The 25503-nt window shown below is 43.7% G+C and overlaps 2 protein-coding genes across 2 annotated transcripts in view; one reads left to right on the forward strand and one right to left on the reverse strand.

Moving 5' to 3' along the window:
• cspg4ba (chondroitin sulfate proteoglycan 4ba) overlaps positions 1-17461 on the reverse strand; it is a 25998-nt gene extending 8537 nt beyond the window's left edge. The window contains exons 1-6 of the mRNA XM_080852792.1: positions 17281-17461; positions 11919-12082; positions 5690-9256; positions 4744-5217; positions 4146-4322; positions 978-1176 (exon numbers count right to left, since the gene is read on the reverse strand). Of these exons, the coding sequence (XP_080708918.1) occupies positions 978-1176; positions 4146-4322; positions 4744-5217; positions 5690-9256; positions 11919-12082; positions 17281-17344 (4645 nt within the window). The 5' untranslated portion in view covers positions 17345-17461. The remainder of the gene's footprint in view (positions 1-977; positions 1177-4145; positions 4323-4743; positions 5218-5689; positions 9257-11918; positions 12083-17280) is intronic.
• A 1076-nt stretch (positions 17462-18537) lies between these two features.
• Positions 18538-22105, forward strand: LOC308375967 (uncharacterized protein). The gene is made up of 9 exons (XM_080852193.1): positions 18538-18726; positions 19301-19352; positions 19458-19607; positions 20112-20232; positions 20374-20580; positions 20717-20800; positions 21036-21177; positions 21378-21540; positions 21702-22105. Coding segments are annotated over exons 2-9 (1104 nt in total). The 5' UTR covers positions 18538-18726; positions 19301-19350; the 3' UTR covers positions 21937-22105.
• The last annotated feature ends 3398 nt before the right edge of the window (positions 22106-25503 follow it).

Consider the following 25503-nt stretch of genomic DNA (forward strand, 5'->3'; position numbering starts at 1 on the left):
GAATCCAGTTTAATGTCTTTATTTTCCAAAGAGACAGCCCCTCTGAGAACAAAGGACCTTTAATTAAAGCACATATAAAGATGGGGGGATGGGAGAGAGGGGAGTGCGGAGATAAGCATCGGGACAGTAAGCAGGGGCCGTTATCGGAGGTACTGCAGAGGACATGCTTACATAAGCACCCTGCAGCCCACTCAGCACTTCGCCAAGCACATGGAAGACGACTCCCTACTACGCCTACTCCCTGACTACCATTCACACAGGGACGCAAATAATAGTTGAGGAGTGAACATCGAAAAAGTATTTTTGCAAGTAACTAATTGGACATTGAAGGGGGAATTGCTGCAAAGTTCATAAGCGTGTCAGTAGAAACATTAATGAGAGATATGTCCTGACATTTTGAGTTATACCTAGTTATTCAGGTTCAGGTCAACAATGGTCAACAGCAGATAGGTTGATGCTGATATAAACGTAGACTAAAATGTCCCTTTGAGAAAACTGAATTAGCAACATACTGCCTTAAAAAACGGTATTTACACATCTTGTAATGTATAGCCAGGTTTGCATTAGTGGAGACAAATCTTCTTCCGACCAAGCCAGGCATCAGGCATCAGATGTGTTGGTTTGTTTTATATCATGTGGTGTATTGCATGTCTGTGAGGTGTGGTGACATGACTTCAGGCTATATTGCATTGTGCCATGCTCTGTATTTTATAAGCCTTTACTAACAAACTGTTTTAAAGTGTGTTGTCTTATAGTATATGGGAGGGTGCTATGCTGTGCTGTGTGTTCAATTGTAACAGTGCAGTGTCCAGCTGTGTGTGAAAAGCAGTTTCTGCTGCGTTGCCGAGAGAGAAACCCAGAGGCAGTCCCCCTCTATGGCTCTCTTTTAATCTATCAGACTATCTCTCTTCTTTCTCTCTTTCTCGCTAACTATCTCCCTTTCTCTATATTTCTTCCTCTCACTCTCTGTCTCTTACCATTGTGGACGAACAGAAGCTGGCCCTGCTGGATGTGCGCCTGTGTGAAGTTCATCTGTGGCCTGGTGGGGGCGCTCTTGAGGGCCAGGTGTCCATTGCTGGGCTGCGTGACCAGGAAGAAGAGCTCTTCTGCACGAGAGTCCTCGTCGTCAGCGTTCAGGTCGCTGGTGGTGATCTCTGTCACGGAACCCACCCACACCTGCCCACGGAACATAGAACACAGAACGGAGGCAAACAGAGGTGTGCTGTTAGAACAGCATAGGGGTTTTGAATACTTTTTTTGGATATGCGTTGTTCATCCCCTAATTTCTTGGCCATTGTTGGGTACATTCTTTTTAAATAAGAACAGCTTTGGGGAATTGAATCGGGGAATTGAGGAATTTAAAATGGAATGGGAAACTACCACCAAAACCAAACTCATGACAATCTGAGTGAAAAAAGCACTGTCCTGCAACCTAGCCTTGCAGGACAGTTGCAGTCTAACAATGTCATGGATTATGAGCAACCTTGTGCCATAGCTTCACAATCGTGCTCTTGCTCATTGTAACTGCTTTTGGGCAATTGAGTAAAACTTCCTGAGTCAGATGCGGACTAGCTGTTGGGAAGTTCGGGAATTTCCCCGGTGGGCTGGTCTTGTTTTCTTTTCTCTCAGTTTCTTTTTTCCAGCCCCTTAGACATCCTTTACAAATATTCAATAGGTCGTCTGAGATGCAGCCACACCGCTGGTGGGACCTGTAGGCCAAATAGCAATGACGGCTTCTGCATCACAACTGCAAAGCTCCCACCCCTCGGACAGTTTGTTGTTGATACATGGAAAGAACGAGGAAAGCAGCGACCGGCAGGGCAGGAAAGGAGTGCCAGAAGAAAAATAAGCAGCACAAAGTGTGAAAGAATACCTGACTTGTTTAGTCTGCTGCAAGTGATGAGGAGAGTAGCGAAGAGGCAGGAGCATCAACGAGTGAACAGAAAGCAGGTGCTGTGTCATGCAAGGTGCTGTGAACTAGATAAATAAACTCACTAAAAGATTTTTTTTTTCTGAAACTGGGGTTTCAACCCGAGAGTCCAGCTGAACGCTTCCAAGGTTTGACTGGTGCTCAAGTGTAAAGAGGGTAACGCAAAACAATTCTTTAAAAGGCTTCATCTTGGAAAAAGAGTAAGACTGTAAATTAGTCAAATAAACCGTAAAGTATAAATGAGCTGCTAATATCTCTATCCGTATATTCTGAGACTAAAAGATGCCGGAAGAGGGAGAGCGCAGATCGAATTAGAGGAGAGAAAAAAACGAGTGGCAAACTATGTTGAATAATACTTCACATATGTGTTTGCCAAGGTTGGACTATTGATTATGAATTCAATGAATACAGCGTTACATTTGATGCTCTGGTTTATAACATTGGAGCCACTTGACAGCATATTACCAGGTTGCTTTTAGTTGCCAGTCTACCCTTGTTCCTATCTGTGATGGCGAAAATACTGGCCAAGGAGAGCACAGCTTGGACAATGGGTTAAACCGCAGTGGTACGCACTGCAAGACTAAACAATAAGAGACTTCTGCATTAGACAAGGCTGTTGAACTGTGCAATTTCCCTCTAGTTTGACATATTGTTATATGCATGCACGCACACACACACACACACACACACACACACACATCTCTGTCCATTTCAAATGACAATATACAGTCGACCAGTATCTCTAGGAGCACAGAGTCTTGGTGTGTCTGTAGCTCAAATCAAATCAAAACAAATGTTTCTCATATACACATCATCAGCTGTGAGAGAGTGGTGTGGGCCAGGATGGTGTTGGGTTGTACTAAGAGAGGGATCTGTGAGGCAGGGCTAATCCTCTGCTGTCTCAGGCTGTCAGTGCAGCGTGCTGTGGGACTCCCTTCAATTAGCACCTGAGGAGGAGCAGCCACTGCCTCTGCTTATAAAGCAAACTCCTCTGAGAGCAGATACTTAGAAAGAGCGCACAGGGGATGCTAAAATCAGATATTTCTTTCATAGACACACTCACACACACGTGCGAGCATGCCCATCTCCTGCCTTCCGGACACACGATGAAGACACAGACATATGCATAAAGTGAGACAACTCACTCAACTATCATATCATGAATTTAGACTTTCTAGCACTACATTTTTTTAATTTAGTCATAAACATATGCATGTCAGCTGTCTTTACATATTAATCAGTTAAATTGGTTTGCTTCTCTCTAGTTATTAAAAGCTCGTATGGCATCCTGATAAATACTTCATGGTACACTATAAAGAGTGGGTTTGTTGAGCCATCTAGTGGACATATTGAAAACTACAAGGGCTCTCATGTACTTTTAGTTTAACGGCTTGGTTGATTTCCTGATCCTGTGTTTTGGTTTGAACTGTGATATTTGTCTATGTATGAAGCTCTGTTGCCCTTAAAGGAGTCAGTGAGGTGCATCACAGGCTTATCCGTACCCCGTGATAAAAGATTCATGATGGAAAGGTCACCCCAGGAAAACATTTCTCATGACCTAATTACCAGACCATATAGTCTAGAATGGACAGAGATTCACCCTCGCTATTAGCGGTCCAGTGTTCTGGAACTCCAGGCATTCAGGAATGCCACTGGGGGATGTGCTATTCTGGGTCAACCCTTCCCTCAGATACACACACGGGCCGACATCAGCTGACAGTGACTGGCTCTAGGCGCCAGTCCACCTGCCACATGGACACTCACCGCTGCGGTGTTCCACTCTATCTCATCAGCCCCATAACACACCTTAAACACTGCAGGCAGAACTTACATTTGTAGGAGGATCATACATACACAGAATCAAACATCTGAAATTCTTCATTGGGACCCTGCCTTCAATGCTTTAAACATGTGACTATGTTTGTATTAATTACATAGCAATTCAAGCTTTTTGCAGGTCCTCCAAATGTGTCAACATGTATTTAGTGATGTACAGTATTTTGTTAACGTGTTATTTATTGTTATTGAATTGTTATTGAATTGTTATTGAATTGTTATTGAATTGTTATTTAACTGAACAAAGGGGCTGATTAAAAAAGTCAGGTAGGTCATACACACCCCCACCCACCCATATACACACCCGCATACACACACACAAGCTGTGTGAGAGGTGTCTTTATATAGCTCAGGAAAGATGACACACACTCAAACTCACCCTTAAGACTCTATTGGCTGTGACGACAGGGGGCTGGTCATTGACGGGCGTGACCTCAACAAACAGTGTCCGTGGTGCGCTGTGCTTCCTCAGGTCCGTGTCATTGGCGGTGACAGTGAAGCGGTCGTCCAGGGTCTCGCTTCCATCGTGCACGTAATAGATGAACTCCTGCTCCACCTGAGGGAGCGAAGGAGAGGGAGCCACAGGGGCAGCGTTAACAATAACAACAGAGCCATGGAAGGATGAGAGGCATGGCTTTTTCTCAGTGTGCTGCCTGTCCTGTTCAGTATTACTTGCGTAAAGATGAACTGACAGGAATAAAAACAAAGTTCCATCTTTTTGCCTGGTTGTATCGGAATGCTTTTGGACGAAATATTGGATGGATAAATTGGGATTGATTGACCCTTAACCGCCCACTCCACACAAACAGGCAGACCTGGATCCCAAATGTATACCAATGTAGTGTATATCAAATTAACATTAATCTTCCATGTGGAACCAATTCAATGTAAATGTTTCCCTACAGTCAAAGACTTTTCTTACAATGAGAACAAAGACATAACCTCTCCTTTCTCGGCGTGGAGTCTTGAAGCCTTACCTCCCTCCTGGTGAAAGAGGTGAGTTGGGTCCCGGGGAAGCGTGCATGCTCGATGTGGCCGTGCTGGGGCCCATCGCTCACACTGTACTGGAAGTTCAGGCCTTCGTAGTGCCTGTTGGTGACAAGGAGCACCTGCTCTGTCAGAGCCTTGGAAGCCCCTTCCTTGAGGGTGAAGTTGGAGACCTCCAGCGGTATGAGACTGGGGATGACGTCCACGGACACGGTGATGTTGTTGACCTCCGTGACCCCGTTGCTGGCCTGCAAAGTGAGGGAGTCGTCCAGGTGCCCTTCCCCAACATGGACATACTGGAGGTTGCCGTCGTTGATGTCCTCCTGGTTGAAGGTCTCCACTGGGTTCTCCTCCGTTCCAACATAGCTCTCCTCGTCCTCTACGAAACGCCGCAGATACCCATGGGACGGGGCGGCTGTGACCGTGAATATGATCTCAGAGGGCAGGTTATCCTCATGAGAGACCTGAAACATTACAGTGTATTTAAATTAGCATTACGTTTTAGATCCAAATAGGTATGGTTTGTTTTATAAGCATGGGACGGTTTTCTACCCTTACACTGCCTGTTTTCTACCTCTAACTGCTGTGTCACACCTGACTGTGTAACTACAAAGCCTGTGATTCGCAAAAAAACAGATGTGTTCGGTAAATCAAGAGCAGCAAAGATGAGTTTTATTACTCAGGTGTGGCAGAACTGCTATATGGAAGCGGCAGAAGTGTATATGGAAAACATGTAGTGCGTAGCTATCCCAACAGCACCAGGAATGAAAACTCATATGTTCCTTATGTTGAAGTTCTATTGTTTTAGTCTTTGATAAAAAATAAAGGCACTCCTATTTATTTTTCTATGTATTAGGGTAATGAATCATATTTACATATAAAATCTATTTCCTGTGGTGTTTTATGACATATAAAGACTGTCCATTGACTACTCACCTCAAGTGTGCTCTTCTCTATCTTAACAGGCTTCCCCTCCTCCACCAGGAAAGGTTTATTCTTCAGGATGACAGGCGGCCTTTGGTGGCTTTCCAGGTACACTTTAACTTTTACTGTAGCCTCCACAACCAGGTCCTTAGCTTTCACCTTGATGGCAAAGAAGTCCGCCATGTTTTTACTGTTGTCGTGGCGATAGGCCACAAGCCCCTGCTTCAGCTCAGCCTGTGTGAAGACTGTGACCCGGGTCCCGTGCCAGAACAGTCCGCCGTGTTTCGGTGCCTCGCTGACCATGAACGTGACCTCGTCGTCGTCCCGGATGTCGAGGTTGGTGAGTACGCTGAAGGCTGTGATGTTAAACACCCTCTCGTGTCCCTTCTGCACCAGCAGGCCCGTGTTGTTGCCCACCCTGAGGTAGGGGTCGTGGGCGCTGATGTCTAGCAACGTGGACACGTAGTGCTTCCCGTCGGACACGAAGAGCACAAAGCGCCCCGAGCTGACGCCGCGGTGTGTGAACAACACGTGCTTCTTCTCCAGGTCCTCCTGCCGGAACTGGTGCAGTCGGCGGGACGTGTCGTTGGCCATCACCAAGTCCCCCATGGGGATGCCCCGCCGTGTGTAAACCAGCTGGTCGTCGCTGAAGTCGGAGTCAGCGTCGTGAAAACAAAGGTCGTCCAGTGTCAGGAGCCTCTGGCCGTCGCGCACCACGTGGAAGACTTTGTCCACAAGTCGCACGGGTTTCTCGTCATTCACCAGCTGGATGGAGATGTTAAACCATCCTTCCTTGGGGGTAACATAGTCATCCTCCTCTGATGATGAAGGATCTGGGGTTAGGCTGGTGGAGGCCACAAAGGTGAAGTAATCATCTGTCGTCTCGCTGTCATCATGGATGTAGATGAGACGTTCTCCAAGGATGTCCTCGTTGCTGAAGGAGATGATGTTGCTGTTGTCCGAGGTAGAGTTGGAGGTGTTAATACGCGTCACTCTTCCATGTTTTGGGCCATTCATGATGGTGTAGTACATCTCGTTGGTGCTCAGCGTCTCTGCAAACAGTTCCTCTTTCGTAATGAGTTTGCTCTCCCCTTCCAGGAGTGACAGCCCTTCATTCTTCAGGAAAATGCTGTTAACATCTGCCTTGATACTGAGAGTGAAATTATGACTGGCCGTGTGAGAGTGCTTGGTGAAAACGTGAAAGGTGAACGTATCACTTGTGTCTTTGAATGGCCTATCCACCAACTGATATTCAATTTTTCCATCAGTCACATTTGTTTGACTGAATGTAGAGTTGTCCCCCAGCACCACATCATTCAACAGAAGCTTTCCCTTCTTTGGTGGAGACAGTATCCTAAAAGACAGCTCCTCCTCAGGGATAGTAACCCCTTGTCCCTCGACATAAAGATACTCAGAGTCAATCACAACCCTTCTTATTTTGTCCATGTCCACCATTTCGTTTCTGACTATGTCATATCTGATCCATTTCACTTTGATTGGAAACACAAGCTCTTCCGTGGCTTTCAACGCCACGGTGACTGTACACTTAAACTGATCCGTAAAATCCTCTTCCTGGATCTCCTGAAAAGTGCTGATGTATCTGAGACGTTCCTTTTCTAGGAGCCTCTGTGAGAAGGAGCTGGTATGCTTCCATTCTCCGCTTGAATGTAGCCTCTGAAGCTCCCCAAACTGGGGTTGCTCGGTGACGTCATAACGGATATCCACTGTCTGCTTCACTGCGTTTGTCTGGACAGCCAACTGTCTCGTGCTGATCAGGACCGTCTCACCCTGTGTGACTTTCACCCCTGTGTTGTTGCCGATTTTATACTCCAGAGGTACAGCCAAAACCCTAAGAACCACAGTGTTGCTAACCTTCTCTCCGTCGCTGACCCTCAGCACAATTCTTGAGTTCTTCACCCCGGTGTGCACATAGTTAATCTTCCCTTCCTCCAGGGTAGTGTGGGGAAATGACGTCAACACCTGGCCAGGGTTTTCCTCAGTCTCCAGATACCCCGCATCTGCATTGAGTTTCCCCAGCACTGAGTAGACGAGGTCTGTGTCGTTGCTGTCGATGTCCGTGGCTCTTAGCACCTCGGTGGTCAGAGGCTTCCTGGAGTCCTCCAGCAGCGAGAACAGGTTGCCCTCGGGTAGGCTCAGCTCAGGGGCATCGTTTGTGGGCGTCAAGGTGATGTTGAAGCGGTGCATCTTCTTCCCCTTCAGGTAGGCGGGGACCTCCTTCCTGCTGCTGGAGAAGACGGAGAACATGAAGAAGTCCTGCGGGTCCTCGGCGCCCCCGTGGATGTACATGACTCGGCCGTGCCACAGGTCCAGCATGCCGAAGGTGTTCTCCTCCTGCTCCTCATCCACATCTAGCCTCAGCTGCCCGTGCACCGGCTGCTCCTCGATGCGGAACGTGATCTGCGACTGGCGGATGCCCAGTTTCTTGAAGTCCAGGTTCACCTTGATGTGCTTGGACTCCAGCGAACCCCGGCCTCCCTCCGGCACCACCAGGTCCCTAAGTACCAGGAAATTGTGGCCGTACTTCTTCACCAAGCCTTTGGCGAGCGTGGACATGTGCACTGGAGGAGTTTGGGTCACAGAAGCCAGCAGAGTCACAGGGTTTGTCGTTGTGGTCATCTCTGGCTCTCTCTCTGGCTCACAGCCTACGGAGACGTCTTTGGTGACGAGTGCCTGAGGCAGACCCATGCTGGCCTGATTCACTTTGATATCCCTTAGACAGCCTTTGAAAGAGCCACCTCTGACTCGCTTGCCTGACACGGACACCAGTCCAATCTTCCTAAGCTCAGAGCGTCTGCTATCATCAACGCCGCCCACAAACATGGGCCCCTTCAGCTGAAAGCTTTTGGATCTAGCAGCGATGCTAGACTTGACTGTCTCCTCATCCACCGTCAGTTGAAGGCTCTTGGCAGTAAAGTACAACTTGACATAATGCCACTTCTTGTCATTGATGAAAGTGAGAGAGAGCAGCTCTGTTTTAGACTCACTCCTGCCTACAACAGCGACTAACAGGCCCTCTTGGATTTCCAAGGCCACAAAGTCCCCCTGACGTGCTGAGTTGTAGAGGATGATCCCGTCGTTAGCTGAAGTGTGTATCGAGCACTCAAACACCCACTCCTGCTGGGCAGTCCAAGGCGGAAGGGACACATACGCCCGGGAGCTGAAGAAGCTGATAGGATCGTCCTCACTGGCCAAAAACTGGGGGCTGCAGCCCAGAGAGACCTCATAGACATTCTTCATCCCAGAATATGGCCTCAGAGAAGACAGGAGGTTGTGTTCGTTGAATATCACTTCATCTAGGCAGCCACGGAAGCCGGTCAAGTCGCCAGGCAGGTAGAGTTTGTCGAGACCCCCTGAGCCTCCCACGAAAAGTCCATCCTGGACCCTGAGTTCCTGCTCTGGCCGGGGCATCTTCACCCTGGCGTGGGAGTGCGAGTCCACGGTGAGGGTGACATTGTAACGCTCGTGGAGAAGCTCCAGCGTGTGCCAGGCTAGGTCACTGAGCTGAGTGCCTTTGTCTGAGAGCAAGACTCGCTCCCCAGCACCTAAATCGAACCTCACCTGGAGTGGGGAAAAACAGAGAAATAGGTCAGTGTTAAATTAAAGAATTCAAAATGATAGGATCAGGAAAAGCAAATATGTTTCACTTCAACTTCCAAAGATTCATTTGAAATAATTCATCAGATGTCTGTAGATACTGATAGACTCTATATTTACCTTCACAGAGGATTACATTTTAAACCGCTGGCAACCAAATTGGCTCTTGACACAGTCATTGTCAACTCAGGCTAATAAGACCAATTGATTTACATAAACTGTCACAAAGTATTCATGAGCATTCAGCCTTGCACCTAAAATAAGGAAAATGAATAAACAGTACATTGAATGTGAATGAGCACGGTCATAAGTAGTGGTAGTCATTGTATGCATTTGAATACATACATTTGGCCTGATGTCATGAAGCTATACAGTGGGGGACTTTGTTAAGTGCTTGTGGCTGTGTGAGGGGACTATTATAGTCTAGCCTGCAGCCTGTGATGGAGCTGTCACTGCGTCTTGAGTGGAAGGGTGGAAGTTGCACTGGGAGGATGGACTTGTCAAGGCTTGCAGAGAACTTTCAGGCATTTCAGAAAGAGAGAGAGAAAGAGAGAGAGAGAGAGAGCGAGGGAGGGAGGGAGAAAGAGGGAGAGAGATGAAAAAGAAGAAACAGTGGGAACATAAAGACAGAGAAAGGAGAGAAGACAGGGTGGGAGAGCTAGAAATAAAGAGAGAGAGATAGGGTGAAAAAGAGGATATGAAAGAATGGCAGGAGGGTGAGAGAGAGACAAACCCAAAAAGGAGAGAGAGAGAGAGAAAGAAAACAGTGCCTATCAACCACTCACTGGGAGGGTTATCCCATCCCAGCCTAGGGACAGTTGTGTGGGAAAGAAAAAAAAGTTTTTGTTTGGTGACCTGGGACGTTGATTAAGGATGTGGAACTGAGCATTTTCAGCTCCTCACGCTCAAAGCCCCCTCACATGCGAGCATCTGAGCACCGAGGACTCCCTCAAACAAGCCTAGTTCTGTCGTAGCCTCAGGATAACCTCCAAATCCACAGCTACCCACATCAGTGACACTTAGTGTAAATACAGCTAAAATCCATCTCAAGGGCTTTATGCAATGTTTGTTCCCAACACTTCTGTGTTAGTACCGACAAGTGTGGGTCTCTCTCTCTCTCTTTCTCTCCTTCTCTCTCTCTTTCTTGCTCTCCCCCCCTCCCTCACTCTCTCACTGTACAAGCTCATTGTGTTGATCTTATCTGACATAGCTGCAGCAGGCAACTTTTATAAGGGCCGTGGTCAGAGTCTTCCAGTGATGAATGTATTTTGTTCCCCACACACAATAATGTCATCACAGCTCAAACTCCCTCAGCCCAGAAATAGAATGACCACCATGCCTGTAACGTAAACCCCTTTTTTCACTCTGTCAGGACTTTGCAGCTGTGCAGCTTGTGTTTACTCTAAAACAACACTAGTAAACAAATACTGGATTTTTTAATTCATCATACTTAACAAAACAATAAAGAGTGAGGATTGGTCTCCAATCATTCATGGAATGCGAAGGCCTGCCTAGAGGCCTGACTTCAACAATGGAAAGCTTTGAATAAAGTGGTAAAACGGTGACGGTCCATATGCTGGTTTTTTTTAGCTCACAAACAAAATCCCCATTACCTGTGTCTAGCACATGTGCACAAATTGGATCGGTGTAGCTTTGATTAAACCTGACCACTAGATTCGTTTAACCAGGTTCAGTGCCTGTTTAGCCACACAAAGGCAAATCAAATGACACCTTTCTCTCTCTCTCTCTGGAGATTCCTGTGCGCTCCACTCTGCAGAGACAGGAACTCTCCTGAGCTAACCCCCCATTAACCCTTTAACACAGAGAACACGTGTTACTATTTTTATGAGGCAAGGGAACATGTCTGAGACAGGGCGTTGGTGCTAGAGGCTGCAGGGTGTGTGTGTGTGTGTGTGTGTGTGTGTGTGTGTGTGTTTGTGTGTGTGTGTGTGTGTGTGTGTGTGTGTGCACGTGTCTGTGAGTCTGTGCATTCTGCGTGTTTAAGTGAATATGTGCATGACAGTATCCTCAGTGTGGAGGTGTATCTGTGTGATTGTGTATTTGTGTGTGTGTGCAAAGCATGTCTCTTAGTGTGTGTATTTGTCAAGAGTGTGTGTGTGGATTAGAGCTGTTACAGACTTAAAGGCTAACTTCATACGGCATCTCAGTTGGTGAATGCAGACCTCATAGACAGGGTGCCCAGATTGTTCACCATGCTCTTTGAAATAATAATATGTGTGCGAGTGAGTGACTCTGTATGTCTGTTTTGGTGTGTGTGTGTGTGTGTGTGTGTGTGTGTGTGTTCCAGTGAGTATCTGTGAGTCTATTTATATGTTGATTCTGTGTTTTTAAGTGAATGTGTGTGTGACTGTGTGTATTCCTGTGTGTGCGCGCGCATAGTGTTGCTCTATATGTGTGTGTGAATTTGTATGATTGTGTGTTTGTGTGTGTGAATCTGCATTTCTGTTTCTGTGTGCTTGGCGCTCTCTCTCTCTCTCTCTGTGTTTGTGTGTGTGTGTGGCCCTCTCTCTCTCTGCCTGTGTGTGTGTGTGTGTGTGTGTGTGTGTGTGTGTGTGTGTGTGTGTGTGTGTGTATGTGTGTGCGCGCACGTGTGTGTGGTCTTCACCTGCAGGCGTCCGTCATGCAGCTCCACCGTGAGGTAATCTGTCTGCCCCGCAGCAAGGAAGAGCAGCCCGGAGCTGCTGGAAGTTCGGAAGCGGACGTGCAGAGTGTTCCGGCTGGATGCCTCCACCGCCCTCAGCTGCACAAAGCCATCGCCATAGAAGGAGGCTGTGGATTGGGGGAATGGGAGATAGGGAGGGAGGGAGGGTGTAAGGGAAGAAAGAAAAAATCCCCCCTTTTTAATGAACTGCTTCACTTTGAATACTGTGTGGGTGGTGTGATGTGTGAATGAAAGTTTTTTTTAAAATACACTTCTGGAGTTATTGGGTTGAGTTGGCAGTGTTCTCGACGTAATAAATCCTACTTCCGATGTCAAGACTGTGCGGAAGGGTTTTAAATTTAGTGTCGGGTACGTGAACCCTGTAGCAAAGATAACGATAAATCTTCAGAATCTACGGAAATTGTGATAGCTGTTACACTCTCGAAGATTCTGTAACTTAGTGGAGGCTTTTCCTGAATGACTCTCTAAATGATTATTATGATTCGAGTGAGATTTGAATCCAAATGACATCCTGTAGGCGGAGAGAAATGTATTAAATGCTCACCCTCCCCAACTCTTTGCCACCTGCTTGTAAAACCTCACAGTCAGAGCTGTACAGAAAACTGCCACTTAGAATGATTAATGCCAACCCAAATAATCTACAGCATATCATTCCTTTCAGAATCACACACTTCATTCTTGGCACCTATCCCTATTATAGTGATATCATTTGATAAAATAAACACATGTCTGCCAAACAGAAAAGCTTATGGACTAGGTAGTTATCTGGAAGGAGTCCACCATTCAACTCATAGTGTGTGCATTCCTTGTGCCTGGCACAACTCTTCCCAAACTACTCAGCAAAAGGCCTCCCTTTTTTACCCTCCCTCCCTCTCTCTTTCTCTCTCTTTCTCTCTCCCTCTCTGTCATTCAGGTTAAAAGTGTCTTAACTTGCCAGGCCATTCATTTGCAGAGCTGCCAAAACAAACAAACAAACAATATAAATCCAGCAACATTACAAATGACATACATAGTGAAGGAGAATAAAAGTATAATGTAATTATATGCACACTCTGTGAAGTGTATTTTGTGTATATATATATATGCCTATCTAAACATATATACTGTATGTGCATGGACTAACACTCTCTCTCTCTCTCTCTCTATCTCACACACACACAAAAGATAAATAGAAAGGTAGATAGGCAGACAGATGAACAGCACTCAAACAGGCTACTGGCCTCTGAATTCTCTCTGAATACTGAGCATCCTGGCTGTGTCATTCAATAAAATGTGATGAAATACATTTTCATTTGTTATTCTATGAATATCCTTTCCATGGTTCAATGAATCTTTGAGCTTCAACTGAATTAAGCTTCCGCTTATTTAAGCTTCAAGCTTTTCAAGGTTTTTTTTTTAACCTCAACAGTCACACAGTGACGACAGAATCACTGCTCTTCAGATTACCATGACTTTATTACATTTTCCTTTCTGTGCCAACTGTAATGACCAAACTCATACTCTGAATCCCTCTGAGTCGTCTCTCTAATGTTGTTATAGTCATAGTACCCACTTGGTATTATAACCCCATTGTAACCAATGATATTTTTGTGCCGTAAGTGTAGTGTTAATCTGATGCTGATGCTGTTGTATGCCTGTTTTAAGACCAGCTGAGGCGGTCTGGTTTCAGGCCTGACCTCTTGGGATTTAAGTGCTTGACAAGTACCCCCTAAGTCTGTTAACATCTCACATTCTACCGTAATAACAGCCTATCTCTCTCTCTCTCTTTCATATCCCTCATTCTCCCTCAACAGTGGCCTCTCTCTTTTTCTCGTCATGTATCCTTTTTTCCCTTCCAAGACCTCTCTCCCTCTCTCTTTTCATAGGTTCCATTCCCTCCGTTCTTTCTTTCTTGAAGTGGCGCCCCAGTGGCTGTTGTGTGTTGCTGGTGTGTGTGTTGCTGTGTTATGTGTGTTGCTGTGTTGCTGTGGTGTGTGTGTTGTGTGTTGCTGGTATGTGTGTTGCTGTGTTATGTGTGTTGTGTGTTGCTGTGGTGTGTGTGTTGTGCGGGTGCTGTGGGGTGCGTGTGCTGGCATGCCTTGCCCTGACAGCACCTCACCCGCAACATTACAGACTTTGACAACGGCACATTGTCTGGCCACGGCCGTCCACTGAGAGCCTGGACGCAGCTGTTTTCCCTGCTCTCTCATTCTCTCTCTCTCTCTTTCTTTTGCTGCCGCCCTGCATTGCCCTGTAATTTAAACTAATGTGCCCTGCTTTCTCATCTGACGACAGAGAGCCCCTCACTACCCTGCGTAAATGGGTTTAAAAACCACCAGATTAGCGGGCAACCCCTAATGTCTACTTTCTAATCTACTGGACAAATTAGAACCCTCCACATGAAGAATGTTCTAGTACGTTGTGCTGGACCCAGCCACACCTACATGAACCTGGGAATCATACACTACTCTACCTCTCAGGGACTACATGTGTTCAGTTACAATTACATGTTTCAGAACCCTTGTGCAGAGTGCTAAGTACACTGCTGAGTTTGGTTTAGTGCCGTTTAACATTCAGTTATGATGACTAACAGTACATAACAGTGCAACATACACTTAGCACTCACTTCTACAGCAGAGGTTAAAGTTAGGTATAGGCCTAGTGTTAGGGTACATAATAGTACAGAAAACAGGCTGTTCTTACACAGATCAATAATAAAGTATACTGTACTTAGTTATAGAATTGTACCGTAACATGGCAACTGCAGTACTAAGTGTTGCCATGTGTTGTAATGGATGTATAAGGATATTGTAATTGATTGATGTGCGATCAACAAACATTCAAGTCTAGACAGCTGTCATCAATCAAAATGCTTGAGGCTACAGTCATACACCTATTGACCAATGCAGTGAACCATAAGATAATCAGACCATAGAATGCTGGATTGTGTCACAAATTATATTGTATTACTCTAAACATAAACCAAAATGGCTTTTGAGGGAGATCTAAAAAGGCAATGTCTTGGTGAGGTTCAAACACAAACACAATTTGGTAGTGCTGGTTAATGTTTAGTAAAAATGATCTTTTTCCAGAATTAAAATTATTCTAAATAACCCCAATTGATGATGTACCATTAACACTAAGATGATACAAGGTGGCAGATTTTCTTTATATTGCAATTTAAAAAATATCCAATCATTGTAATGTTTAGATTCTAATTTAGATCAGATCCACATTCCCTTTGCAGCATATCTCACTCCTTCCTCTGCAGTGTGCACTCATTTGCTATTATGTAATGAATTAAGGTTATGGATTCACCAACCATGGGCAAATATCAGGATTTACACTTACATGCCCTGCAGACAAAACTGACCTCTCCCATTTACATATGGATACACAGCACCATATCACCACTTTTCAGACGTTTAACTGAAAAAGATTTTTCGCGGATGGATGTGTTTTTGGATAGTGTCTTGACATGAGAGCCGGCTGTCACAAAGGTGCGTTAACATGTCCGTCGAGAGAACGAGAGAGAGAAAGCCTAAGAGGCATCCGATGGAGACGCTTCCGAGTAGCCGATGCCGTAAACGCCTGCCTTTGTGTGACACTCACAGAGATATAGCAGCATTATAACACTATAATGTTATTACCAAATACAAGTGCTTTTTAAAGGTTCATTTTCAGGATTTTTCCTATCAGTGTCATATCTGGCATATCATGTCTTGGCCATCTTCAACCTTGCTTGGAATGCAAGTGAATGGTAGTCATCTGTCACCTTAGGGACAGGGGGAGGCTTCTCTCCTTATCTCACTCTGCACTTGACCCTGACTTTGAACTGTACTCTTACTGTTGGCTTAAAGATGGTGTGCCAGTGGCTTCAGCTGCAGGAAGCATGAGAAAAATGCACTTCAAAGAGAAGGGGGGGGGGGGGGGGGGGGGTCTTGTAGTGTTGAGACAATTTACTGACAAACTGTACACACTGTACTTGACAACATAGGAAGAGCTCTTGTTAGAGAGAAACGCCAATGCAAAACGATTTAGAGCATATATGTATGTTTAATTTATGTTTATGTTAGCTTCTAATCAAATTAAATGCCTGGGTATACTTTCGACCTCTCACCCTTTTGTGGTAAACAGCCGATCCTCCTAAGTTTGGACATTGGGCATTATTCAATGTGACAAGTCTGGCGGTCAATACACCCTTAAGCGTATTGTGCTTTCAATGTGAAGTCTTTTCTAAATGTGATGACTTCAGTTCAAAGCACAGTCTGACACACTGTTCCTGCCTCTGATTGGCACTGGGCAGTTAGAAGTCGGAACATGCCAAACAGAGACTGACCGTTCTGATGCTGATCGTGCTGGGCATGTCAGGGTTGAGTAATTAGTAGTTTATTTCACAAAGCTGTATGTGGATACAATGAAAGAAAAGGAGCCAGTCCATCAGTCCGAAGACCTCAATTTTCCAAAAAAATAACGACATCTAATTTCCTCTTTCAAACGAGGCTCACAGTGCATGCATACAGCATTTTCGCACTCTAAATTCCATGTTGTCAGGACACAATCTTAATCACAATCTGCTGGCTAGATTCAACAAGAGATATTTGGCTGTAGTTCAGGTATTCAATATGACATTGACCATCTTCTAGTACACAATTCAGGTTTCATTTAAACGTGACTAACCTTTACTATTACCTCGGATAAGCCTAGGTGCCAAACCTGATTCAGCTATGACATAGTATTTTTCTGAAATATACAATATTTTGTAAAATAATGCATTAGTTCAAAACATTCAAAAAGAAAAACAGAAAAAAAAACAGAAGAGTAATCGAATAATACACCGACAAACATATCGACCAGGAGATGTTTAAAGACGACATGTATAACTATCCCAGGGCGACAGCTTCAGTGATGTAGATCTCCTGGGAAAGCTTTGACAGAGGGCACAAACCCCCAGACATGACATAGAGTCATAAATAACTATACGAGCAGAAAGTTTGAATTGCAACCTGTAAAGAAATATTCTTTTATGTCAGAACATAATAATTAGGCCTTCCCACGATCATCTTCATTAGTGTAGGTGAAGGTCTATGGCAGTGAAATCTTTGGGCAGCCCTGCCATTGTTTTGTGTGCCAAGATTTGGGAAAGTTCTTACGGCCGCATGCTGTTATTTGATCGCCCAGTTTGCCCTCGTGCAATTGGCTCCTAGCCTACAACGACCACCGACCTATTTAATAAATAACATATTCACTGCAAATCAATGTTCCGTGTTGCCTTGCCGGAAATTGATATGTTACGATTTGTTGCGCGAAGTTCGTAAGAGCTTACCTCCGTTTGTCAGTCCGGTCATTAGCCATACCAGCGTGAACAAGAACACGATCTTCATCTTCATCTCTAGGCTATTTATTATATTTCCAAGGAATAATCGTCAACCGTGGCTACATATTTACTGTTGTCTTTGAGCTATGTGGGACTCCAGTTCAGCCGGACACCACTTTGAGAAGTCTGAGCCTTTTCTCTACTCCAAAGGCACTGTAGAGGGCTTGTAGAGCTCCGCCTTCATGCGCCCCCTCCTTGTTACTGCCTCTGATCACAGTAGCCTCCACAAAAGTTAGATCGAAGCACAGAACAAATGTAATAACAACAACAACAAAACGACCACCTTATGTGTGCCTCGGCTCACAACATGTGGTCTAGCTCCTTCCCTATAGGCCTATAGAGTTCCTACCTTGCAGCTGTTGTCATGTTTCACCAGCCATTCAGTTGTGACAAAAACATAATAATAATACAAAAAAATATGTGTTAAGTTGGAAAACCAAATCCTTGAACCTTTTGTCGAGGGTTAGTATTTCATACTTTCTCAAAACAAAGATTTAGTGTCTCAAATAGTGACTTAATATCTCTGTAGGTCTATCATTTTTTCAAACTTCCGTTTCTCATTATTTTGAGATACTAATTATTTCTAGAGAGTTTGTCATTATAATGACTTACAGGATCACATTGGCGGAAACAGACTAATGCAAATTGCAAATGCAAATTGCAAATGAAGCGACATGTGGTGAAGAATACTGTAAAAAGTTATTAAATCTAATAATAGTAGTTTTTAGGATAATACATCTCATCAGAGTAAAACTCCTAAAGGTTTTCAGTTCCCTCTTTGATCCTACTGGGAATGAAGAGAGGCGACTGCATTTTTCGAGTTTTCATTGGGGCTTTTCCACGAAGGTCTAGCTACTCGTATTATCATTGGCTGATTTTTAAAATGGTTTTGGAGACAAACACTAGCTAGATTTTCTACAACAGCTACCAGCGTTTAGATGTATCCTAAACTAACCAGTATTACTCTCAGAGACAGCTCTGTCTGAACCGATGTTTAGTTTATGGAATTGGTTAATTGCCATGTTTTAGATTATTCACATTGTAGTCCCGCCTTGTGAGGATTTAAACCAATCGGAGCCTAACTTCCGAAGTGACCGCTGATCAGGAAGACATCTGGCACTATCGGGACAGGACGCTGGTGTAGGCTACCGGCCGGTATGCCATTATTCCAGCTGTAACATGTAGGCTGTCCTGATTTAACCACGTTTCTTTTATTTTAAAATTGCTCCAGAAAGAAAGGCTATACGCTCACATGTTTCAATGGTTCTGTAATTCAAGCTGCAGCATGGCCCATGATTTCTGCCTCGACACAGGCTTGGACACAATTCAACCTTGACATGTAACGTTAGCCTACAATATCATTGTGTTCGAGAATATTCTTGCGAGCATCTCAGGGTAAGTCGTAGGCTATTTAACATTCTAATCTAGACATTTTAAAGGGATTCTGCAACAAAGTATCGGTACCCCCTTTGTCCACATTGGGCAATTTCTCTTGCCGTATTGTCTTCATAGCAAACACAGCGATATGCCCTGTCAATATTGTGGGCCTACAATTGATAATAGTCAAGTTATCTGACATCGGTTGCCAAGTCCCTTACTGTACTGTATAGGCTATTGCTATACATTCATGTAACAGTCTAAGATATAATGCAAATTATGAAAAACAGAGCCTTGGATATGACACGTGAGTATTAAGCCGGTACTGTAGGCTTACAGCGTTCACCAGTTTCACAGCTAGAATATCCTCGATCAGTGTGTAACTCAATAGTCATCGTTAAAGTAGCAAATTGACTTACCGTGTGGAAAATGATCCGTGATTTTTAAGTGCCATATTTGAGCGTTATTTATCAGACAACCTCTATATTATTGTTGGCTCGCATTCATAGCTAAGCCCAATGTTATATGTGCGGAAGAAACCTTTAATACCGGGACCTGACATCACCTTATTTTTGTCCTGAATGTCCACTAGGCATCATTCGAGGCAGAGCATTTTAGACCACAACGGACTTCATAAGAACAATGTGAGTGAAAATGTTAATTTATCTACAGTAGCATTCTATATTGTGTATAGCAGAATGCATTATTTTGCTGCACTAATGTAGGCCTATTGCTGTTTTGGTCTCTAGGATTGGCCTGAAATACCATGTTTCCCTACCCGTGGCCGCCGGTGCCTTATTAGTTGGGATTCCTTACAGCATTTCACTTGTCGCTCAGTGGCTGTATGGGTGGCCTAATAAACCAGGTTACAAGAAGTACATTGAGGGTCTGAAGCCCAGGTAAATTGTTTCTCAATAATATGCAATGTTGGAGAATATATCTGGCTTATATTAAACTACATGGATCTATTTAGCTAAACTTTAAATCACATGGTAATGCCAAACTGCTTTTGATAATCTTTTTGTTTATATTGATGACCTTGATTTATTTTCCCTTAAGCCACATTTCAAATGTGATAAATGTAAAAACTAAAAGAGCTGTGTTTTCTGTAATATTTTGTCACAAGTAATGTTAAAAGGTGTCATAACTGTACAAGGCTTCAGTAGAAACATGATTTAATAAGACAGTCCACGGGCAGAACAAATCATTACCCTCTGGCATGCAAAGATGTGATAACAGAATGCTCCTCTATGGTTTGCATTCTAACATGATCACATTTGGAATTAAAATTATATTTGTGAAAGTGTTTTTGTGGCACTCTGCATATTTTTTGTGTGATTTTTTTGTGTGTGTGTGTGTGTGTGTGTGTGTGTGTGTGTGTGTGTGTGTATGTATGTCTTTAGGCGCATATACGGCCTCTCTAGGGCAGTGCTGGAAATGCTGAAATACTTCCAGTATTGCAGACTGTATTTCCAGTGGAAGTCTTGGTACAAGAATGTTAACAACGACAAGCATTATGTAAAAGTAAGCAGTTTTGGCCATAGTCATTGGTGCAACCACTGGATTTGTGTTTGTATGTGTGAAATTAATAGCACTGATAAATACAGTAATAGTTCTCTGTTCGAGAAGGAACTAATGAAACTAATGCCCCACATCTGGTTTCAGGGTATCACTTTTGGTCGCAGGGGCAAGGAGTTAGATTTATACCATTCTCCAAACATGGATCAGCATAAAGTTGTACCTGTGGTCGTGTTTGTATTTGGTGGTGGTTGGGGGTCTGGAGAGAGAAGCACGTACTGTCTGCTTGCTATACAAATGGCCAAGGAACTCAATGCCAGTGTGGTTTGCCCAGATTATTCCACCTATCCGGAGGTAACGAAAGAAACTTTGGATTTTATTTGCTTTTAAAAAGTTTTAATTTAGTTTATTTTCCGATGTTAGTGGTACGTACATCAGTTCTGTCCTGTGTTTGAGCAAGCATGTTATTACTCTGTGATGTTGTTTGCAGGGGAATGTGTTAAATATGATCGAGGACATATCAGACACCCTACTATGGGTGAGGGAGAAAGGACATCTGTTCAATATTGACAAGGTAGGTAGAATTTTAATGCAATTGATTTGTTTTGTCTTATACTGTACATGAAGACTGGACAAATCATATGAGTAGTATAATGATGCCTATACAAAAACATAAGAATACACTATCAACGAGTAACATAAATTGATTGTTTTAAAAGTGGACGGTTGTATTTTGGAGACTATTTTTTCTTGTGCTTTGGATGTATTATTAGGGCTTCCATATAGAAATGTTTCATTTCTGCCCTCAGGACAACATAGTGTTAATCGGCCACTCCGCCGGGGCGCACCTCTGTGCTATGACCACACTTTTCCTGATTGACGGAGCAGAGGAGCTTGGTATAGAGGCAGCTAAACACGAAACAATTACCTCAGCAATCAAGGGAATCGTGGGTAAATGGAGACTAATTTCTCTATAAATGACTTTGATTTTGAACTTTGGATACATGTAGGTACTGTAGCAAAATGAGCATTCTTTGAGATTGTTGTGGTTATTGACCATCATTAAGCTTTTTAGGTCCGAATCTATTTGTTGGATGTCTCTTTTCTTCTAGGGTTTACCCTAGGGTCTAACCTAACCCTTTTTTCTCCAGGGTTAAGTGGACCTTATAACATCTTGGACCATTATCAATATGAAAGAATGCGTGGGGTGGAGTATGTCTCAACAATGCACAAAGCCATGAATGGAGTGCAGAACTTTAGTTATTACTCACCTACTCATGCAATTAAAAAACTTGATGAAGAAAAAATAAAAAGGTAATGAAAAATAAATAGCCATGCAATTTGTATTTGTTTTGCTAGTTACATAGTAATAACATGGACATGTACTTGAAACATTAAATAATTTGACTGCGTGTTGAGTGTTGACATAAATAGCAGATGATTTAAACATTGCTGTCCATTGTTCACTGGTGCAGAGTCCCTCCCTTTGGCTTGCTTCACGGAACCAATGACATTATAGTTCCGGAGGAGTCATCGGTGAAATTCTCCAAACTCCTGACTTCCCTCTCTGTAACATCGTCTCTCTACCTGCTGCCTAAATTGGACCACACTGAGATGGTTACCGACCTGATGGCTCCAAACAGACATTTCTATCACACTCTCTATGGCTGTATCAAACAGGAGTACAGTAAATTCATTAAAGCATGCTAAATCGTTCCTCCTCCACAAATCAACAAAGTGCTGAATTTGTGTCTTTTTGTGACATAGACCATTTTATTAACAACTTGCTTTTCTACTTAGTGCAGTATTAAACTTCATTTTCATTTCTTTACAGACATTCCGTTTACAGTTTTACACAAAGATATCCTGTTGACATGTTTACCCCTCGTGTGAACCAGAGATACTATTAAAATCTTATTTGCAAAAAGACTGAACTCCTTTTATCTCATTTCATAAGAAAGCTTTGATGGTGAAACCTTGGAAATTATGCTGAAGGACCATAGAGTTAAGAAAAATAACTGGTAAGCTCTATGAAACGGACAATCAATTGAGTAGTTTTGTTATAATTGAAGTTAATGTGAAGGCTCCTTCCATCTTGTTTGGTTGAAAGCTGAATTTGTTTTCAGTTCTCGCAGGCGGGAAAATAATCAGTGCTTAATTCACTAACTGGACTAAAGTACTGAGAACACAAATTGCCATGGAATTTGGAGCAATCATCTTATGTGCCCGTAAGATTAATGGTTAAACACGATTACAGTGCTAGTGTTCTTCTGGCACAGATGTCCTTATGTTAAGAGAGCTTGTTTCAGTGACAAAAGCAGATTTGTCATAATGTTATCCATTCATTTCTCAAACCCCTTAATGATTGGAATGCAACTTTTTACAGTCTACTATAAGTTTGACAAGTGAGGTTAGTAAATATCTACTGGATTATGGTGTGCTGACACAATATACTGTACATGCTAACCAGAAACCATGGCTGACTGCGGAGGTCTGTTTACTGCTAAGGAACCGGGATGCTGCTTTTAGATCAGGTGATACTACTTCAAAGAGAATGGCAAGAAACAACCTGACACAACCTATCAGAGAAGCAAAGAGGCTGTATTGGCAAAAGCTGATGAGGCCCTTTAGTGACAACAAGGACACGCTTGTGACAGGGATTCAAGACCGTAACAGATAACAAGCCCAACCTACAGACAGACTACAATGACCCCTCCTTACCAGATAACATCAATGACATTTACACATGCTTTGAGGCCACCAACAACAGTGGGCCCCAAAGAGTTACATCATCACCCTGCAACCAGATACTCCAGTTGTCTACAGATGGTGTAATTACGTTTTTTCCCCCCAGCATTAACCTTCACAAGGCTGCTGGACCAGATAACATAACAGCTTATGTTCTTAAGGACTGCGCAGAACAGTCGAAGGATGTCTTTACAGATGTATTCATCATCTCACTTAGCCAATGTAGCCGGTGTACTAAGTCCCTTGCTGTTTACTCTGCTAACTCAGGACTGCTCTGCCAGATTGAAAAACAACCACGTCATAAAGTTAGCTGATGACACCACAGTGGTACGTCTCATCAGTTATGGTGATGAATCAGAACTCACAGTCTGGCCCTCAACACTGACAAAACCAGAGACATGATAGTTGATTTCAGGAGGGCCTACACAAACCATCCTACTCCAAGGGGCTCTGTCGTGGAGAGGGTTAAGAGCATTCAGTTCCTGGGGGTACTTCTGACAGACAATCCAGAAGAACCTTTACACCACTCCAACTCCCTCCCCTCTGGGCTTTGCTGCTTTACATTACAATACATTCACACACACACGCACACACACACACACACACACACACACACACACACACACACACACACACACACACACACACACACACACACACACACACACACACACACACACACACACACACACACACACACACACACACACACACACACACACACACAAGCAACCAAAAAGCTTTAAAACAAGCCCACACACACAAACACACACAACCCAAAGCTGCTCTCACGGAGCCTCCAACATTTGTTTTGATTCACTCAGTGTGACTTATTTTATTGTCTATTGATTGCCCATTACTTTATTAACTATTTGTATGTTACATTTTTTGTTTTAAAGTTGTCTTTTATGTATGAATTTACATGCAAATAACAATAAAATATCTAATTCTTAAACCCAGAGTGATTACAGTTGCCAAAATGACATACTTTTATTTCTAAGAAATAAAGCTAATATCAGCCTTGCATGATTACTCTGTGAACACTGACAGTCTGCCACTATACCGTGGAGTGGGCTACCTGAAAAGATGTGACTAGAGAGAAGAAGAATAGGCCGATATGGTGTGGTCATTTGTGTGAGGGCTGTCTCAGTGCAACTCTAGAACTTACATACGGTATCCGATACGAGATTCAAACAGCAGATGGCAGCATTTTCTAAGTATTCTTTCAGACGCTGCGCTGTGTTCAACTACCCATAATGCCGAGAAGGAGTATTGCTGGACCTGGGACGAGATTGTGTTGTTGGGATGTTGAGGATTAAAGATGGCCACTATCTGAAGGAACAGGAACATTGAACACTTTTTGAGATTGTGGCATCATGTGTCAATTATGGATGGAAAAGGGAGTCGAAGCGTGCCGTTGACACTCTGCAAATAACCCCGCTGCTCCTGGATTGGGAATTTATCGACCAAAACACAGGTTTCCTGGTGAGTGACAAAATGATATCCGACCACTGGAAACAGCGTTAGCTGGCTAAGCTATTAGGTTAGCCAGGCAGCCAGTTAGCTCTAGACCCCAGATATGCTTCCATCTGACTGCTGCATGAAGAGTTAGCTTGCTCTGCTTCACCGGACACCACCTAACGCTAGCTCCTAGTCAGTGTCAAGATCCGCTTCCAAGGAAAGACAACATTTTAGAAGCGTAGAAGGTAAAAACAATCACATTATGACCAACCATTGCATTTGTCACTTAAGTGATGTTATTATGTGACAGCTACTGAGCTAACGTGAGCTGATGTTGCTGTCGCCTCTATCATAACGTTATTAGAATTTAGCCTACAGGGTTTAAGACTTTAATTCGTCCCTCCCGGTGTTTCACGTTTAACACACCAAATGGCATAATGCAATTTGCCCTTCCAGTTGTTGTCAAGCTATTATTTAATATGTTCAGCATCAAAATATATGGTGACCGGTTTTGTTTATTATTTGAACCAACGTTACAGTAGCACCCTTCAAACGGCCTCCGCTCATAAAAACAAGGTAACGTTAAGGTTAGCCTTCTCGACGGATTCATCCAGCAGCCCAAAAGACACATTTTGGCGACTGGCGCGACTTATTGCGTGCTAGCTGATACTACACAAACACTGGAATACTAACAGGAGAACTAGATAGTTGTGAAATATTGGTTTCCATGATATAAATATCAGAGGATTAAGCTAGTTTTTTTTGATATCGGCGAATTTGTATTAGAATGAGGCTGGACAAATAGCTTCACCTTCACTAACTAACCAGGGAAGCCAGGTTGGGGGTTGGTTTGTGTATCGCTAGGGGTATGCAAGTATGCAAGTCACTGATAATCAAATTGACGTTCAAGCTGACCGTATCAGATGCTGTATTGCGGCTAGAGTAAGTGTGCAACTGTAACGCTGGGTATTGATGGATGACTTTGTATTTTCCCAGAATGTCTCTTACGCAGACGCATATGCTTACGCAGTGTCAGTCATAGCTACATCTTAATAAACAGCGAGCAAT

Source organism: Sprattus sprattus (genome assembly GCF_963457725.1).
Source record: "Sprattus sprattus genome assembly, chromosome: 15".
Lineage (NCBI taxonomy): Eukaryota > Metazoa > Chordata > Actinopteri > Clupeiformes > Clupeidae > Sprattus > Sprattus sprattus.